The sequence below is a fragment of the Diorhabda carinulata genome, chromosome X (assembly GCF_026250575.1).
Source record: "Diorhabda carinulata isolate Delta chromosome X, icDioCari1.1, whole genome shotgun sequence".
Taxonomy (NCBI): Eukaryota; Metazoa; Arthropoda; class Insecta; order Coleoptera; family Chrysomelidae; genus Diorhabda; species Diorhabda carinulata.
In genome coordinates this window covers 46167741-46189298 of record NC_079472.1, presented here as the reverse complement: position 1 = coordinate 46189298, position 21558 = coordinate 46167741, and the positions used below count along the sequence as shown (strand labels likewise).

General features: G+C 33.1%; 1 protein-coding gene across 1 annotated transcript in view; it reads right to left on the bottom strand.

Annotated features, from left to right (window-relative positions):
• Positions 1 to 21558, bottom strand: part of LOC130900460 (titin-like) — a 271357-nt gene that overhangs the window by 202930 nt on the left and 46869 nt on the right. The window contains exons 2-6 of the mRNA XM_057811095.1: positions 10328 to 10437; positions 7924 to 8138; positions 2691 to 2879; positions 1341 to 1490; positions 759 to 852 (exon numbers count right to left, since the gene is read on the bottom strand). Coding sequence (XP_057667078.1) covers positions 759 to 852; positions 1341 to 1490; positions 2691 to 2879; positions 7924 to 8138; positions 10328 to 10437 — 758 coding nt within the window. The remainder of the gene's footprint in view (positions 1 to 758; positions 853 to 1340; positions 1491 to 2690; positions 2880 to 7923; positions 8139 to 10327; positions 10438 to 21558) is intronic.

Here is a 21558-nt window from a genome sequence, read left to right as displayed (position 1 = left end):
GATTATGTATGTACAACAGCAGATGTTTGGTCAACATCAAAGAGAAGTTACTTAAATATGACTGTACATTGGATTGATCCTCAAACATTTGAAAATAAACCAAAAATAACAAAAACTAACTGATAATGGCTCAAATATGTTAAAAGCATTTAAAATTTATGTAAAATCTGATTTGGGAATGAACGCTACTGATGGAATTTTTTCTTCATCATCTGATGTAGAAAATATTTCGGTGATCAAAAATGATGACGACTATAATAATATTGATGGACATGACGACGATGATGATGAGACATTCCTCTTAATGGAATTTCCTGAATCTCAGAAACCTGAAGAAACATATCAACTGCCTAACCGTGAAATATGTACCACTCACACATTGCATTTAATTACCTCTCAAAATATTACATATAAAATGCTGCATGATGCAATTATTGCTAAATGCCAAGTAATTTGGAATTTGTGTTCCAGGTCCCCCAAAGCGTCTGAAATATATTTTCAAACTACCGGGAAATCTCCGACAAGTCCATGTATTTTGCATTTAGTATCTTAAATATAAAATGAAAAACTATTTTGTATTTGAAATAACAAAATACCAAAAGTATTTGAATTTTACATTTTGCACAACTCTCATAAATTTATATATGTATCACATTACTTGTCTTAGGATATGATTAGAATTTCTAACAGTATCGAATTCAAACTTTCCACTCTGTAAAATGAATTTGAATAATCTGAATATTCCTCAAAATTACTACCTATTGCTCTGGATACTGCTAACTGACCATTGACTCTCCATGTCCCCCATAACATCACGCAACCACCACGTTTTTCAATTCTCTCTCGTTCATCCTAAAAAAATATTTTAGTTTATTATAATTTAGAATTTAATTACTGTTATTCTCCATAAATAAAAAATCATTTTTTCAACAATATTAGAATAAATACATTGTCAATATCTTGTGACATTTGATTATTTTGGTTTATCAGTTATGTGCAATTGCAGGACCAATAATTAATCCCCAGACAGAATGAAACATTCCGATACTATTTTTTTACTATTTGATAATATTATATTATTTGTGATAACGATACTATACTAACATAAAATAATCAGCATTGATTAGTATGTGTAAACAAAAAATATTGATATTAAATAATATTCATTTCAATAATTGTGATTCAGCTTATGTAGGACAGACATTTAAAAAGAATCATTTGAATATAAAAAAACAAAAAACCTTAAGAAAAATTGGAACAGAATATGTATCAATAAACTGTTGATTTTCTCAAAAATTATGTCCAATACTTGAATTACATGATTAAATTTTATCACTTACCTCTCTGCAGGGTTTATGAGGGTCAACTATTTGGAATGCCCGTGTTTTATTTACCAATAAAGCCTGAGAATCTCCTGCCCAAGCAACATATAACATTTTTTCTTTGGGACGTAATAATGCAACAACAGCAGTAGCACCACTACTAAAATTCTACAAAAATATTATGAATTAATTATATACCTGGTTTAGTCAAATTATATTATCGTCATTAAGGTAGTTAATCTCAATTCTCGGGATTGAGCATAAGGGCCAAAGGTGAAAACAAAAGAAGTGCACATTAATTTAGGAATCTTAGTATTTTTGCGTCTTTCTTTATATAAATATAACATACACTGTTTCTGCATTTCCGCTCGGTATTTTGGTGATTAAATCTAGTTTACAGTGTTTTGTAATGTTTTTCTTATTTATTAAAACACTTTACACTACACTTAACTTATAATAATAATTAACTTATTACTAATACTTAACTATCTCAAATAATTTATTTAAATTTTTGGGTTACTTTTCTATTTCATTCCGTTCACTATGACTATTTATTATAAACTGAACTAATCCGCTAAATAAACTCGTTTATATATCCAAAAAGCAATTCTCAAACGTTCTAGAAAATAAAGAAAAGCAAAAGCAAATGAATAAACAGACCTTCTTAAAAATTAGTCCAAAACAAACAATGTAAACAAATCCACTGGTACCAAAAAAACTTATATAAAAACAAACATCAAACGTGCCGCGCCTTCCAAGAATTTTAAATTTCCACTACAACCGGGCAAGATCGGCATACCACGGACTTGTTCGTAACAGTTTGATAATTTAATATGACTTTTTCCATGTTATAGGTTTTCCATATTAAATCAGTTCATATTGTATTAGTGTCTGGATTTATATTTATTTCCAGTTCCAGTAGATATCAATACTTTGGTGGTTTATTATTGTTACCAAGCATTTTTTCTTTGATGGTTCTATAGAATTATTCTAAAAAAGTCTTAGATAGAACAAACGGTATTTAAAAAAAAGTCAAATCGTTTCCGTTCCCATTTATACTTTCAGAGATACCAGTAATGATTAGTAGAAGGTTCCATCAAGATATCAAGTCAATGGAAACTTGGCATGAACGATGGTGTCCAAGTGGCTATTATTGTTTTTTGAAGAGAGTACTTTTCGTATTGAACAACTTTTCATCAAATAAATATTCAGATTGTTCAGTTGAGTAAGCGCGTTATATCTGGTTTGTTTGTTTGTTTAACTTTCTTTCCTTTTGAGATATCTTTGTTTTTTTTTGTGTGAATGCCATTAAGTGTAATTTGTTTTATCAATCAATTGAAAAAATTGAAATAAACTTTTTTTACTTACTTCAACTTTACATTTATCTATAAACAAAGCGTCTGTTTTACAAAAGGCATCTAGCAAGGCTTGCTTTGGATTTGAAGCAAAATATTTATTTTCGGCAAGAAACTGGTGTAAATGGCCTGAACAGTACTCAGCAGCGTGAGATCCTGCGTGGCCATCAAATACTGCATAGTAACTGGACGGACTCACTTCCTAAAATATAACAATATAAATTAATTGAGCATACAGAATCCGTAGAATTTAGTTTAATTCTATATGTATGTTCTAATGATCACAAAAGTTTTCTAATGAATTAATACATTTCCTACTGTATATTCTATGATGATACAGATTTCTCAATAGCTAATGATAGTACAAATGCAAAAACTACTATTGACCTGGAATCATTGCAATATTTGAAGCATAATGATGTTAGCGGGCAATCATTAATTAAATACCCTACAGTAAAAATGTTATTCTTGAAATATAATTATGATTATGATTATGAGACCACACAGTTTTATTCTCAATTCTCTATGTATGTAGTAATGAACACAAAATTTTTCAAATGAATTAAACATTGAAAGCAAATTAAGAAAACATCAAATTTAATTTCGAAAGAAACTATAACAATGCAATGAATTTTACCCCTTTCAACCTTACCGGAACATAATATGTCCCGCAGATATTTTCAGCACCTATGGGCTAAATAAGCATGTAACATAAGTATAAAAAATATCCCACTGATTTTCGGTGACAACCTAAATATTTCAGTTTTACTTTCTCTCGATAGATGGCACAAGTGCCCTGCCAGTGAGTAGTTCTTTCAGAACAGGTGCGTGGAAGAATAAAAGTTTTGCAGAAACAGAAGTTTGTGCACGTGAATTGTTTTCTTATTGTAATCGTTTGCTGAATCAAGCAATTTATTTCAAGTAAGTGCATTATCACTGTACCTTTTCAAAATCATTATGAGACATAGTGTCCCAACGGTTTTTATTTTTGGGATATTATTGTCCCACTGGTACTTGAAAAATATTTATGATCAATTTTCAAGAGACGTCATTTCTCTATTTTTAGGCTTCTAAATATTCTGATGCACGCTCGTAGGAAAGGATTGACAAACGAAGAATTAATAAAATTGTTGAATGAACCAGATTCAAGTAATGAATCGGGAGAATTCAGATGCAGATAAAGAATATGTATCTAGCCGCTCTGACAGTGATAGTTATGAAGAATTGGGACAAGATCCAGGAAATTCAAACCAGGGTTCCTAAACGGAAGCTGTAGTATCTTGAGCATTCTCATTTGTTCATACCTGTTCATGACATTGAACAGGTATCAAAACGGAAGTACAAGGTAACGAAGAAACTGCCAATAAATAAAGCTACTGATAATGTCATTTCGTCAAATATTGCTCCAGATTTTGAGCCACGGCTTCATATTTCCCAAAACCATTCAACTGCAATATTAGCACAAATCATCTAGAGCTGGTTTTGGGAGTTATGTTTGTTATGTCCTATAATAGATTTCCGAACATTTCAGATTATTGGTCTAATAATTCTTCGGTGGGCAATGAAGCTATCAAAAGTGAAATTTCTCGCAATAAACAGATGTTTATTGCTCTTGGCCAAAATGTACTTCAACGAGCCACAAAAAGATGCAAATTTTTCAAAAAATTTTTACCTTTACGTAGTTGTGGCATGCTTCGAAAATACATTTTTGCAAACTAAGGAAGATATCCCATTCCAGAGCATAGACGAATTCAAAGGTCGTTCTAGCATCAAACAATATCTTCCCCTAAAGCCGATACAGTGTGGGATAAAATTGTGGGAAAAATGCGATACTTTTACGGACTATACTTATGATCTGAATATATGGTATGACCCTTGGAGATAAAGTTGTTGCAAAGCTTGCCTCAACAATAAATAATCCTGTTGTAACACTAACCTTTGACAGATTTTTTACAAGAGAAGAAGAGTAGTAGAAAATATATGCCAAAATTCTCCGATAAAAAATTGCAAAAAAGGATGCAGAATTTCGTCAAAATAGAAAAGGTACTGGCAGCAATATGGCAGGGTTCAAAGGAGGTTTTAATTCTTTACAACTGCCACTTCCCAGACATCACACAAGTGAAACCTAAACAGAAAGATGGAGAATAAATCATGACCAATTGTCCTACTACTATTGCTGATTACAATAGATTCATGGGAGGAGATATGCTCATATGACTTTGATAGAAGATCTACGCAGTGGTGGAAAAAGGTATTGTATAAACTTTTGATGACGGCGGTTGTAAATGCACAAGAAGTGAAACATAAGAAAATGCGTCTGTTGAAACTCATCCTTAGCTGAAATTGAGGACCATTTGCCGTTGGAAGGACCATCAAAAAGATGTGCTCGCTGTGCCAAACAAAATAAGGAAACACGAACAAAAACTGTGCGCACAATGTGAAAAATTGCACTCTGCAAGAACTGTTTTTTGAGTTGTATCATACGAAGAAAGTTGTATTATAAATATTGTGAAAGGGTGTCATCTAAAAAATATTTTTTTGAACTATAATCTGGCCGCTCATTACAGAGAGTAATCACGTGCATAGTGCTTGAGAGAGAAATTGTAAGCCTGAATCACACCATACAAAACACTAAAAGGTATTTAGTGGCAAATTTGAATTGAATTTTAAATGCTTTTTTCAAACTAACCTTTTTATTTCAATTTTGAATACTTTATTTTAATATCATATATAAATAATACTTTTATTTATCAATTGCATAGCATTCATACATTAAAATCTCCGTTCACTTAGTTAACTACTAAATGTTATACCTACATATTTCACACGTTGCCTTGATTTTTTTTAAAGTATCTATAAATATATATAATTATTATTTTAATCGAAATTTTGTTTTCCTTAACCTTAAATAGCTAGACGGTTTTTCAAATTTATGGTAAATTAAATAAAAATGTAAGGGTGCCTAATACTGTAAAGTAATATCTAAGAAAGAAATGTCGTGCTATATGTTTTATTCAAATACGTATCAAAGGTTATAAAGTAAATTCATGCAAAACGATTTAAATAATAATAATAATAATAATCTTTATAAACAACACAAGGTGCTTTCCTGAATAATTCTTTGTTTTCAAAAAAGGTGGTTGAGAGGGATATAATGGCGGATGAATTTTTATTTTAATCTAAATCGGAATCTGATTCCGACGAGGACGAATCAGCTCTTAAATTTATTATTAGAGGTTCCACTTGTTTTTCCATTAAATTATCAATGTCCCACATTTTCTATCGAAAAAAGCGGACATGTTGGATTGCCTTACTCCAATTGGTTTGGGTAACATTATTTAAAGCTTTAGTAAATAAAATTTGGACATCACTAATTTTAAATGTTGTGTTTTTCCTTGCCACCTCACCCTTGATTTGTGCCCATATGAGTTCAATTGAGTTGAATTCACAATAGTAAGGTGGCAATCCTAAAACAATTTTATTTTTCTTTTTGACCATCTCATCAACGACATATCTTTGGACTAAAGGTCGATTCTCTTTAACCAATGCCAATAGTTCTGTCCGCACCATATTGTTTTCAAAATTAATATTTCGTTCAATAACTTGGTTGCAATTAGGAAAATCGCTCCAGTTTTTATAAATAATAAATATTTATTATGCTCTGTATCCTCAAATGCATTTTGTCAAAATATCACAGCCACTTTTAACAATAAAATTTATTTTAAAATAGAGGATAGTCAATGTATAACATAATACCACATATTAAAGAATAATAAAAATTAAAGTACATGTTTAACATGCGCTATTATACAGTCACATAATTCTTCCTGTAAAAGCGCATGTTAGAAATGTAGTTTAATTTTTAATTTTTAAGTAAATAAATAACATAATAAAACAAAAGCTTAAAATAATTATTAATATAAAATTTTTAGAATATAATAATAATGAATTAATGTAACGTGCAGCTGTGTGAACTTGAATTTATCAGACAATGCTTCAGCCAATATGAATCGTTATAAAAGGTACCACTAGCATCCCATGAGCTGATCACGCGTTTTTATCGCTCTCACTACCGACCGGTAAGATTATAGTGAACAGAACTTTTCACTGTATTTTATATTGTCATTTCAACACCAATGAGACATTTGTGTTCCATCTAAAAACACCGGTGGGACATATATGTCTCACCCTCGAAAATGATCCTACATTTAAAATTTTTATAGGGGGGTAGAATATTGTTATTTCTACATTATTTGACACTTTGGAGTCATAATTTACCCTTTTTTGGAAAAGAAAAAACTGGTATTGAAAGGGTTAACAAAAAATTAATATATGAAGATGATGGAATGTATTTATCAATTTTAATCACTTTTGTAGAAAGTAGAGAGATAAAAAAACGTACAATAAAGAATTTTAAGCAAAATAAAAAATTACTGTTTAACAGCGTCTATGTTTTGAATTTCATTTTGGTCATGAGAATTTCATGAATTCAATAAGTCTTATCGATAGTTCATGTTAACTGTGAGGCTGATTTAATAAAGATCTAATGGATTGTACTCAAAACTACTTAGTGGCCAAGCCATTGCTTGGAGTTTAATCTCTTGGACAATTCTTCAGATATTCAGTTATGTAGAGAAACTTTATCCTATGAAAGGATTAAGAATTCCTCTCTAAATTAGCAGCATATCGGGTAGCTACTCACGTTAATGCCATCCCATACCATTTCCGATGAATCTCTTTACGTGTACTGTAGTTTGTTTGCAGCATATCTCAAACCTTTTGTTCGCTTTTCTGCATACTGGAACACGTTGATAATTGTCACAGGTCAAATCTGGACTCATCTAATCACATTATAGTTGACTATTAGTGGTGTTTCAAGTTCCTAGCAAACTCAAGTCTTGCTCTACGATACGAACTCTGAATCTCAAATCAAACTCTCTAAGTCGTCTTTTGGTGGAACAGAGTAGACCTAACAAAACTAGTCTTCTTTGTTTTTTCTCGACGTCTTTTGTACTTGCGAGAAGCTCTCACCAATCAATGCAATAACTGCAGCACATTCTTCAAAGGTAAGATTATGATTTTGGTAAATGTTGGGACACAGCAACTTTAATACAATAACTTTGTTTTAGATAAAAATATTGGGCGACAGTAAAATCAATTTAAAGTGTGCGACAAAAATGTCAGTCTTTTGGTATTTCAGTTTACTCAACTTATCTAATGCCAAATTTTTTGACAACCATATTCACCTGAATGTTGAACATGTTGTTCAAATCATGTATGACCACATGTCTATCTTCCATTCGTCTGCGTGTGTTTTTTATCGCATAGACACTAGTGATGCAATAAGGCGTCCCTGTATCCGGAGAGGGCAGTGAGCATAACATACTATTATCCAGGTACCTCAGACAAACTTCATTCGTTTTAGCAATCACAGTCTGCATTAATTTGAGAGGTTCATACGCTGGAACAAAAACATTATTAGAACATTATTAAGACCAAGCGATAATTTTATTTTCTACAGAAACTACCCCAATAACACAATTTAATTAAGTAACCTTGCAATAATTGCTAACAACTGGTTCACAATTTATTTAAGAATGGAACTAATGAACTTTTAATTTCTATCATGTTACAAATACAATTTTCGATGTTTCAAGTGAAAAATAAGTGCTGAATTGTGCCCAATGAGTATTACTAACAGCCAGAAGAATTAACCAAAAAGTTACAAATTATCCAGAGAGGTGCTTAATACTCAAAATAACAGCGTTATTCCGATTTCTGGTAAACGGAAGGCCTTATGCCATAATGTGTTATCAAGTGCAAAAAATATGAAATAATGAACATAGAGACAATATTCATCATCAAATTCGAGGGTTGTCTGAAAAGTTTCCGGTATCAACCAGAAGATATTAGTACATATCAGAATAAGTTGGGAAATATAGTTGCCCATGCGTTGATATATTCTCACTAAGATTTCAGCCATTTTGAATGCTTAGACAATCGTATAAGTGAGTATTTTTTGTTCCAAATGCGATACATTTACACAAATATAGAGACTCTACTCTGCACCATTATTTACGACCATAAAATATTGAGCAGCTGAATTCAAACGTAGCCTTATCTTCTTGACTGTTGATGAGGGTTGGAGATGGCCTCATACTTCATAACCAGTGATATAATAGAAAAAGTTGACCAAATTAGGGTAATGAGATATAGGTATATGAAAAAAACGCATTTGCCTCATACTAACTGAATTATACATGCGTAAGCTGCCTGCGCGTTGGGTAGTTTCTTTTCGAGTACTTTCTTTGCTCAGTTTGGACGACAATCGCATTCGAATGAACATTGCTCAAGCCTTATTGATGCGGTTTAAGTGAATTGAGTCGGATTTTTAGAGCTGATTCATAACTTGTTGAAACCCCTACATCGTTGAAATGAAAAAACTGTAAAAACCAAGAATTGTAAAGGCTAAGCCTACCCCGCAAAGACGATTTCATCGGCCCCAAAAGTGATAGCAACCGTTTTTTTGATAGCCATGGGATTATCTTCATCCCTTATCCTCAAAAAGGAGAAACTATAACGGGAGAGTATTACGCATTATTGATTGATAGGGTAATGGGAGAAATTACAAAAGAGGCAATATTTGAGGAAAAAGGCAATGCTTTTCCATCAGAATCACAAATTGCACTTCGAATTGCTTGACCACCCACCTAATTCACCAGATTTGTCCATCTGAGACTTTTTCTATTTCCTAACATTAAAGTTATCGCTTACGTAAACACCTCTTTTGAGAAGAAAGAGGGCAACTATTATTTGAAAGGCTTAAAAGGTTGGATTATCGCTGAGAATAGTTTATAGACTTAAAAGGAAACTAACAAATGTCTTATTTTTGGTTGAGATGGAAACTTTTAAGGCAACCTTCATGTAAAATGCAATGTTGTGATAAAATCCATTTTTTTTTATTGAAGTGATCCTCTCTTCAAATAATCAAATATAAAAATAACCGTCTATTGTACATGAGAACAGCATATTATTAAATATCGCCGCCGCACTAAAAAGGTCCCTCAAAAAGTTACCCATAATGGTCACGGTTTTCTTCGAATGTGAAGGCATAGAGAAACAACTGAAAACTCCAAATTTCACAAGAAGGTAAAAACATCGATATTTTTTTGATATAATATATTAGTGTACTCTCGATAATTTACTTATATATCGTAGAAATGTATCGATATCTAATTAGTTATTTATTACCCAAAGGAAATGTACTAAATTTTAGCTTGAAGATGTATCGACAAAAAACCGAAAGCTAAAATATTATTAGTGGTATTTTTTCCTTGTATAATACACAATTTTTTTCTGTAACAGGAAATACGAGTTTTTGGCCACTGCCGGTCGAGATTAAGCACCATTCCTAATAATGATAGAGACAATGCAGATGAAAGCCATTTCAAAAAACGCCTCTCAGAAATTTTTCAAATACATTGCCAGAAAAAATTAGTAATTTCTAGAAGGTTAATTCAAATTTTATCTTTCCTTCTGTTTTTTTTATCACACCTCGTATTATTAACGATATATTTATTTAAAACAAACTTTTGAAACACCTGGTTTTGAAGCTAACAAGCTGCAGTGGCGTATTAATAAAAATCTTACCGTGATCTGTTGGATTAAATCCACAATTAACTGGTTGTTTTTTGCAGACCTTTCTGGTTTCTTCTATTATAATCTTGATGAGAGGCGAAAATAAATTTGACGGGCATTTTCTAAAAATAAAACGTGCACCATTAAAATTAGAGATTATAGTATATTGTGTTTTATTATTATATATTTTTTTTACATAAAACGGAGATCTACGGGCGAAACAGGAAGCAGAAATCTCACATTACGTTGTTTTTTATTTAGACTATCACCGCAACTGACATTAACAGTCATTATTTTTAGAAAAGGTTTTGTTTACTGTATTCAATTTGAAGAGAACATCTCCTAAAACATTTTACAGTTTTTGTTTTCGATACAAACATCCATCCAATTTAGGGTTTAAAAAATTAAGTACATGAATTTGTAGTTAGCTACAGCCGCTTAAAAGTATTACGAAGGTTGTGTAAAAATTTTTCGACCTGAACCTCAAGATGTCAACACTTGTCAATATAACTTGTGAAGCATATTTGCGCAATAAGTAAATACGAATAATTTAAATGTTACATTTTTTCTTTAACAAAAGTTGTTGTTGATGACGGAAAAAATTCTACCTAAGAACTCTAAATAATTCCATTCATTTATAACCAAAACGAGTTGTGGACAAGAAAACATTTTTTTTAATTTACACAGTAATTTTTAACAACCTTGAAAGTTAGTTATTATAATAACATTTTTTCAACTCGTATCCCACTGTAACATTCTTTATTATGAATCAGAATTTTTTCGACATCCTCGAATATGTAATATTGATTTCTATAAGTATATAATATTTTATTTAAATGCATATTATAAATTTTCAGCTTCTTAATAGTAACAAACATTTTTGTCCTCCACTTTTCTTTCCAGTTTGTATATTTTCTTTCATTTTCTCTTCACCGTTATTTGTTTCTAGAAGATAAAAACAAAAATTAAATGTCAAAACTGATTTTTAACTTATGTTTTATAACTTAATCTCCATCTAATTCGTCATAGTATTGCTTTTTTGTTCGGAATTTTGATCATTACGAAATACCCACAATACAAATCAAGTTACCTGAAAAAGCAAGGGATTCTCTGTCTGAAGCACCGGTGATCACTCGAAATAAACAATATACTTCTTGAATATGGTATCGACATTTTTGTGACAATTGTGACACCCGGAATCGAAGGGGATTCAATTGTGAGTACAGTGGCTTCATAGAGAATCAGCCGATTTTGGGTTAAACATGGCAGGCACTCTCATGGGTCACTATCTCAATGAAGCCACTATAATTGGAAGCAGTGTCCTTGTATTGGAAAGTCTGAACACAAGCTATACCGTCCATGTATAAAATCCTATGTCCTATTTTATTCAAGAAATCAATGGCGACCGCGCTTGCGCGCGGCCTCGATTTTTCCTGTCATTTACATTCTCGCGAATGTAAACAAAACAGTCCAGACTTGCATTTGCTTGAGTTGTTTTGGATAGTATTTCGAAGATATGGAAATCGAATAATCGTTTATTTGTTAAATGTCTTTAAATGCAGCTATCCTGCATGATACCAATCATCGAAGAATATGGTATATGACATTATTTCCCTCGGTTGAGAAAAGACGGGAGAAATGGGTAAAAAACGTCGGAATTTGAATATATACATGGATTTGATCCTGTATTTTTGTGGGCCGTCCCACATTTTATCACTACTTGATTACAGCTAATCACATGTTTTTGAAGCCTCGACTATTGTTCTCCAGTGTTTTCTGTCCTGTATCTGTTTGTTCTAATCACGTACTCCTAGATTTTGTATATCTTGTAAGATCTTCCTATCAATTTTTTGGTCTGCCTGGCGTTCTTTTTTCGTTCGGTCTCCATTCTGTAATTTTCCTGGTACCCTGCCGTTTTTCCATTCTTTTAATGTGTTCATATCATTGTATTTTTTGTTGTAATTGTATTAACTGTACCTTCATTTTCTAATATATCCTTAATTTCATAGTTCATAATATATTCTAGTATTTTCCAACTTCTACTGGTCCATGAATTTTCCTAATAATTCTGCTCTCATATAATTATCCTTAGTTGTTCTTTGTCTACCTTTGTTAGTCTCATAGTTCTAGAGGCTTATGAAACTACTGCTTTTACCGCTGTCTTGTAGACTCTTAATTTGGTTGCTCGCTTATTCTTTTGCTTTGCATTATAATTTTGTATACACCCTATGTCAATAAAATTTTTATTCTATGAATACAATTAATAATTATAAAAAGGACGAAATATTGGAAATCATGAATTATACAAAAACTTTCAAATCTGGCATTGTACTATCTGCCACTCGTTCAGTATCACGAAATAGTGTAGATGTTACGGGCGAAGCCTAATATTAGCAAAAACTGGATCTAACTGGCTAAACTCACAGTAGAGCGTCGATTTATCCCAATCCGATTTATCCAAAGCATCTGTCAACCAAGAGGAAAAAAGAAACCAAAATAACCGAAGGAACATGAAGTTATTGAAAGCTATAATTGGAACCTACTAGAAAAAAATATTTCCACATCTGGTCGTTCTTGAGTAACAAATGTCCAACTGAGAATTGAAGAGCCCCCGAACCATTTCTCCCCCGAACTGGTTGAAATTATAATTCTGTCTCAAGGATTTGAGAATTTTGATTATGAAACGAAGGGCTTGCATATGCTGAAGTGGATGAAGACGATGGCATCATAGTTCACATCCAAGAAAACTATGATGATGAAGAAGAAAGGATTATAATATCGAGCTGGTTGATAAAAAACAGGTTAGAATATGATATATCCAGGAAAGGCACCGCTACGTGCAGGTACATTCTGGCTGATTCTTCATTGCATCCAACATAAGTTGGCCAGTTTCCATTTCCTGGTACATTTTCCACTTAACATCGATAGATAAAATAAGGAAAGGACTTGAGGATGTAGCTGTTCCCAACGGTTATGATAAGTGAATTGTAGATAGGTTAGTTAACCATAGAGATAAATTTGAGAAATCTCTATATGAAGCCACCTTTTTTTCAAACTCAGAATGAAAAACAAGAAAAATTTGCTCTGGTACCCTTCAATCCTGTTTATACAAATGGATTGGGAGGAATATTTAACAGAGTGGATTTGAAATTGGTTTATAAATCTAGCAATACATTCTAACAGTTGTTAGATAATCATAAAGATAAAATTCCAGATTTGTAACAGTGGTATCCATGAAATTATCTGAAATGATTGTGACAGGAAATATGTTAGGCAGACTGAGAGATTTGTTAAAGAGCACATAGCTCATTTAAAATATGGACGGAACGAAAAATCGAGTATTGCCGATCAAAATATATCCAATAATAAATTATTAGATGCATTTGAAAGCATTGAGATTGTTAAATGTAAGAGCAGTTTGAATAGAGACAAAGTACAAATATTCCTTACAGCCAACTCTAGAGTTTACTAATTAAGGAAAGAATGGGAAATTTCCCACCAAAGAGATTTTTTCGCTGTATCTATTTTCCGCGGGAAGGAATTCAATGATGGGAAAATTTAGTATAAAATAGGTTGTCCAATTAACATGTTAAAGTTTCTTTCATTCCATGAAGTCGTTAACTTGGTTATCGAAACGCGCTTCAAACAGTGAAATTGTGATTGTTGATATAGTGGTAGTGTAAACATTGTTTTTTATTTGTAAAAGAAATGGCAACCTTACTTTTGGTACAAAAAAGTTTGACAATGTAACAACTCCGATTACTGCAATTTGATGTACCTAGGGTAATCCCTTTGCTCCTCCCCTGATCCAACTATATCTAAACAATTACTTTCTGTATCTATGGTCGATTTAATAGCTTATGTACAATAGTTGCGGAACAAAGCGAGCATAGAGCGATTTGTATCACGTGATCATAGGTTGTACAGATTGATAAACAGTAAACGAATAACAAAAAATACGTAACCTAAAATAATTGAAGTCAGTGGGTTAGAACAATAAAGAGTGGTGTAAGGAGCCTTCTGATACTATAGGGTTTTCCAATAAGAGGTGTTATTTCGGTCAATGTCACTTTTGAAGCTGTCATTTTTTTACTTTTGATAAGTAGAAACTACACTATTGATGAAAATGGAACGATACACGCTTCAACAACGCATTGAAATTATTAAAATCCACTTTAAAAATGGTGAAAGTTATACAGAGACGTTTCGTAAAACTAAAACATTTTTGAATCGACGTGAAGCACCTTCTCGGACCGCAATACAGAAATTGGTGGAAAAATTTGAGCTGTTGGGAAGTTAGTGATGTGAAGAATAAAACTCGTGCACGTCGCTCAAGAACAACTGAGAATATTGCTGCTGTAGCCCAAAGTGTTGAAGAAAACCCAGGTTTGTCCATTCCTCGTCGTTCTTTGAGATTAGCCATTCCACAAACGTCATTACACCGTATTTTGCATAAAGACTTGGGCCTTAAGGCCTATAAAGTTCAGTTAACACAAGAACTCAAGCCGGCCGATCATCAACAACGTCGTGTCTTTGCTGACTGGGTCCTTGAAATGCAAGAAAATTATCCGGAATTTCATCGAAACTCATCTTAACTGATGAGGCCCTTTTCCACCTTGGTGGTTACGTCAATAAACAAAATTGTCGAATCTGGGGCTCAGAAAACTTAGGAGTTATTGTTGAAAATCCTCTCCATCCTCAACGCGTGACTGTTTGGTGCGGTTTATGGTCTGACGGTGTCATTGGACCTTACTTTTTCGAAAATGAGGCTGGAGCAACAGTTACGGTGAATGGATTGCGCTATCGAGAGATGATTAATGATTTTTTATGGCCGGAATTGGATGGTATTAATTTGGACAACGTTTACTTTCAACAAGACAGCGCTACGTGCCACACAAGCAACGAAACCATCGATATTTTACGGGATAAATTTCCGGACCGTGTTATCTCTCGAACAGGTGATCACAATTGGCCACCGAGATCTTGTGATTTAACACCTTGCGCCTTTTTTCTTTGGGGCCACGTGAAAGATAAGGTCTACGCCAACAGTCCAGCATCGATTCAAGACCTCAAAGATGGAATCGTGAGGCTATCGAGGACATAGGGTAGCCGCTTTGCAATTTGGTTACGGAAAATTTCATGAAAAGGATACGGTCCTGTAAGCGCAGTCGTGGCTGCCATTTGGCTGATGTTGTGTTCCATTATTAACGGCATACATTCCTCTTTATAATGAAATAAACATCCGATCATTTATCTCAAAAAATGGCATTTTTCTTTGAATATCAAAATAACACATCTTATTGGAAAACCCTATAAATTGATTTTTAAATGCTTTTTTGCTATATAGCAATGGAGAAGCAATTCTGAAGAAGCTGGCTATCAATTAGTGACATCTGGAGGTGGTATTATACTTATTCATTTTCATTACGAATAATACTATTTATTTTAATTATACAAAAACAACACATAAGTACAAACAACCATCGAATAAAATTGTTAATTGATAAGCATCGAAACGACAAAAGTCAAAACAAATCTGACAGTAGTTTTTATATCTTTTGACGCAAGGTCAGATGATTTGAAAAAAAGTGAAATAATAAGAAAGTCACTACAAACTGCGCAGGTACGCTATCATCTGTTTCTAATTTTACGATGATCCTGCTTTCACCATGACAGTCACAACACATACGTCATTCCAACTCATCTGCTTCAATTTATCTACCAACCCCATTTGAAAATGTTTCCAGTTCCAGTATCCTGATTCATTTTGTTATGTTTGTGGTAAATACATACTGAAAGATGAGCGTAAAACGATTTCAAATACGGTATTGAAATTAAACGCCAAGATAAAGTATGGGTGCTCAGAGCGTTAAAATTTGCGACCTTGGGGGAAAGAAACACTTAAGTTTTTGAAGATTGGAATGCCTGTGATAAGGCGAGAATCAAAAAAATTATTATAAACTAATGGAGATATTCCCACATCTCAAAAACCTATTCCTTATTAAGAAAATGTTCCAATACCAGATCAAGCTTGAACATCTATTTCTTCCCAAGTATAACGACGAATACTGCGGGAAATTATCAAATCCTATGCCATTTTTGCAGAATGAGTTTGATGACACCATCAGTGACTTAGTTCTTTTTGAGATTTGAGTAAAGATTAATAGATTAATAGAAAAAAATTGCAATTCCAATACTTTTAGAGAATATGAAATATACTAAACATAACCGAATGATCTGCGTCGATTTGATGATGGTTAAGTTTTGATTGGTACAACCGAGTGCTTATACTAAATACCGATGCTTCTTCTCGTTGGGGAAATAAATATTTTAAACTATTACAATGGTCATTGTTTTCGGTTTATTTCATAGTTTCCTGGTTTAAGTACTGAAAAAATAAAGGCACATATCTTTGATGGACCATCAATAAATAAAAGACACCACTAAACTTAAAACTTCTATTTATGATGTGAAATGGCTTGCGTGGAAATCTGTTGTAGTAGTTGCACAGAATTTCCTTGGGGAATATAAGACTGACGACTATGTAGAATTAGTACCAGATATGAGTATAACATATAATATCTCACCAGTCACCTATATCAATTCAAACACAGAAAGTTCTCATCTAGACCTGAAAACAATGTAAGTTAGATACCAAAAAAGATGGGACATTCATATGATGGCTGACTACTGCTGGGAAATCATGCCAAAAGACAATTTTTTGATGTTTAATGTCAACATAATAATATATATATAAATTGGAACGATGTCTTTGCCAACTAGTTTATGAACGTTTTTGTTGTGGGATTGTGGAAATTCACTCTAAAGCTCGAAATTATATTGAAAAGAGAGCAAAGTTTTATTGCCACAAGCGAAGGGACAAACCCTCGTATTTATCGTTAGAGGAATTGTTGCCACTTTTGAGCAGCAAAAAATTCATTGCATCAAAAATCACTACGCAGTCCTTATAAAAACGAGGATATATTGGAAAATTCTTAGCCTACTATAGAACCAAACAAAATTTCAATGTCAAAATATCTTATTACTCAACATATCCTTTTAATTGGATACATTTATTACAGCGAACCTGCAACGTCTCTAGACCTTTCAAAAAAATGTTTCTTCTTGCTCTGCCAACCAGACCTCCACAACTTTTATTACCTCCTCGTTGGAAGAAAATTTACGACCTTTTAAACTTTATTTCAGTTGAGGAAAGAGATGATAGTCGGACGGAGCCAAATCTGGTGAATAAGGAGGGTGTTTTTTACATGGTAACATGAGATTTCTGTGCAGGGTCGTTGTCTTGTAAAACAAAACACCTTTGGATAGCTTTTCGCGTGTTTTTTCTTTAATGTTTTCCCGTAGAGTGGTCAGTAATGCCGAATAGTAATCTCCAGCTATTGTTCTACCCTTATACAAAAAATCAATCATGATTACTCCATGGCAATCCCAAAAAACTGAAGCAAGAGCTTTTCCTGCAGATTTTTGGACACGAAACTTCTTAGGTCTAGGAGAAGCAGAGTGTCACCATTCCATCTATTGTTGCTTTGTTTCTGGATCGTAGAAATGTACTCAAGTCTCATCCATAGTAACAATTTGGTCTACATCGTTTCAAAATAGAGCACAGATCGAACGCGATGCTTCTACCCTTGCACGCTTTTGGTCAACATTCAAACATTTGGGGATCCATTTTGCAGTAATTTTTCTCATGTCCAAATTGACGTGAACTATATGACTTCAATGGAAAATTTACCTCATTTGAAGCTTGCAGTCCAATTTTTCACGGTCGCATACGAAGGACATTGATCACCAAGGAACGCAATATTTTGTTTATGCACGGAACTGGTCTAGGCTAACTAGATATCAATACATCCTCGTAGTGCGAGTTTCCAAATATTGAAGTGTAATAAAGCTATACACATTATTGTAACCACAACTTGACAAATGATGAAGCCACGGCCCACACGAGTATGGAGAGATCACGTGATTTTACGTTTTAGTGATGTCAATTACACTGTACTCTCGTCAAAATCTTCTTCATGAAGTTACATGAAATTCAAAGTTTATTGTCGTAAAGCTGCAAGAAATAAGGAAATTGCTGCTGTATCGAAGAAGTAATTCTCAAATTTAGTTGTTTTCTGATTGTTTCTGTTATTAATTAATGATACTTTCATGAACTACCGATAGCTATACATGTCTAACGGCAGATTCCATAATACATTTAAAGGAGGCTCTAAATTTGAGGCTACCATTAAATTGAGTCTCACGTTTCATAATTGCCATTCAACCTAAATGTTCTTTCAATTTGAACTTTAGGGTAAAGTCTCCTTTAGGGGCAAACGTCAAATGTAAACATGGGTTATATTTGAATTCTAGGCTGACCCAGGCTTCTTTTTAATAAGTTTTAAAAAATAAAAGTTTTATGTCCCAATGGCTAGATATCATGCTACATCAAGTTCGAGGTCAAGCTTATGCAAAGAAAAAAATATTATTACCCGAAGACAAAAAATATATCGGCTTAGAGAAAAATATTTGAAAATATATGACAAATTAGATTTTTTCCAAAGATTTCGAATAACTTTACAACATCCACGGCATTATTGAATCAAATTCAGGATTAAATAGAATTACCTACAAATAGGTAAAATACCAAATATGCTCCCCACAATTAAAAAATAATTTTATGTATGGAACGCCTCAATGATCTCCGAACCGGCTTGTATGATTTTTATAAATTTTTGTGTAAAAGGGACTTTTGATACGGCCGGTATTATGCTAGTATTTACAAGTACAAATATTTACAGAAAACCTACAACAAATGAAGACAAATCTTTAAATTTTTGTGTCATGTTAGAAGTAGATCCACATTTGTGAAGTAGAAAAATTACGAATTTTAGAAAACATACAGTAAAGACGATTACAGCAGATGCTCAAAATAGTGTCCATTTTTTTTTTTTCAATACAACAAGCCAAGCTTTTTTTAAATCTTGGCAATACATTTTGCAGCATACTTGACTGCACAATTCTTATATCGGTGGCAATCCTATCTTTTAATTCCTGAATATTTGCAGGTTTCTCTATTATATACAATTTTAAGTGACTCCATAGAAAATAGTCGGGTGATCGCAGGGGGACCATTCGATAAAACCACGCCTTTCAATCCATCTTCTGGGAAACACATTATTTAGGTATCTGCCTCACCACACACGCATAGTGAGGTGGGCCACCATCTTGTTGTAGCCAAATATTGTTGTTTGGGATATTGTTCTTGTCTAAAAATGTCTAATAATCAATTTATTTTAAAAGTAATTGAAAATTCTTACTTTGCTTTGGAAATATCCAAGCCAACTCAAGTATAATACTATTTTCCAATAAATATAAATACGTCCGACCATTTAAGTTACCCTTGGAAAAGGGACCAATTATTACCATACATTACTTGAAAAATTTGGATCGTCTATCAAAATCATCTGACAACTTTTGAACCAACGTTACTTTGTATGAATGGAATTTATTATCACGTAAAATTTTCATTACGGATGTTTGCGAAATATCAAGTTCCCTAAATATTTGTCTACGACTCAAGTGTGGATCGTCTTCAAACAGGACACAAACATCTAAAGATTTGTTTTCAGTTGATGCAGTTTTTCTGCGCTGGGATTTGGATAAATCGTTTACTGAACCAGTTTCGTTAAACTGTTTTACTAATTTACTGACAGTAGATCTTGTTATATATAAGGGTGATACATATGAAATAACAATGTTCATTATTTTTCCGGAAAAAGGAAAGATCTGACAACAATGTAAATACCACCATAATAACGGCCGTATCCCAAGACCCTTATACACAAAAATTTATAAAAATCGTACAAGCCGTTTCCGAAATAAAACTCACTCTGTACGTAATTTTAGGGGTGGAGGTATTCACAACCTACTATACAACTTATCGTATTTAGCTTGTTGCTGAACACTTCTCTCTCTCATTTTCAGTGAGATCTTTCTATTTCTTTATCTCCTCAATCAATATAAGTTGTTCCAAAAATTATGAACTATGAACCCTTTTTGCAATTCATTGTCTAGAGCAGGGATGGGGAAACTTTTTTCTTCGCGTGCCAATTTTTGTTAACGAAATATATAGCGGGCCTAGTTGTAGCATTACATTATTTACTAAAATAAAAGTATTACTTCAATTTTTCTGAAAAACTAATTTATTATGCAATATTGAAAAATAACATTTTCAATTGCAATTAATTGAACTCGAGTTAGCCGCGAAGTAAAAGGTTGGGTAGCGCTGGTCTTTGTGGGAACATGTGACATGTGGAACTGTTTTTGTTTCTGCATGACTTCATCACAAGTCGGCTCCATTTGTGATGCTGAATTGCTAATAATGCCTATTGCGAAGACAATTTTTTCTTAGTTTCATTATTGAAAACGTTTGTCCGCACAAATAGCTTGTACCAAACATAGCCATTATTTTCTGGACGTGGGCAACTATATGTGGGTATTGGGTCCTAGATAAGGACTTATAAAATTCCAATTTGAGGGTGTTCAGAAAAAGTTGCTTCAAATGGGTAGTGCGTTCGACAACAGACGGACCTTCTCGAGCTTCATTTTCGGTTTTCGCTCATATCCCCGTCCGCGCTCGCACATGTTTTATGTGCAACGTGCACTGCCATTACTGCCTATTGATAATAATGTAATTTCTGATAATAAGAAAGCTGTACGTGATTTTTGTTTGATCGGTCGCGGGCTGGATTTCAACGATTCGCGGGCCGGATTTCAACGCTTTGCGGGCCGGAGACAGCCCTCCGGCCGTAGTTTCCCCATCCCTAGTCTAGAGCAAATCTGAATAAAAAAAATTATTACAATTGAAAATAGAAATTGTCCATCATTCAAGTAAAACCTTTAATCCCTAAGATTAAAAATCAAAACAATAATTTAGGAATAGAATAATGGAAATGAAAAATGGAATTGGCATACAACCACACGCCACCAAAGATCAAGAGAAAATAATTATGTTACCGACAATATAACACTCATTTCTTAGTTTCATTTTGTTTCTTTTTCTAACGACAAACATTGGAAAAAGGTAGTAGTAGTAACTGTTGAAAACTAACAATACAACCTGGCTTCCGGAGCTTTTACTTGCTAGACCGTTATGGAACCACTTCACATTAACAATTAAGTTAAAGGACCCTTTAGTTAAAGTGCCAGTTAGGGTGTGATTATGAAACCGGCTGTAA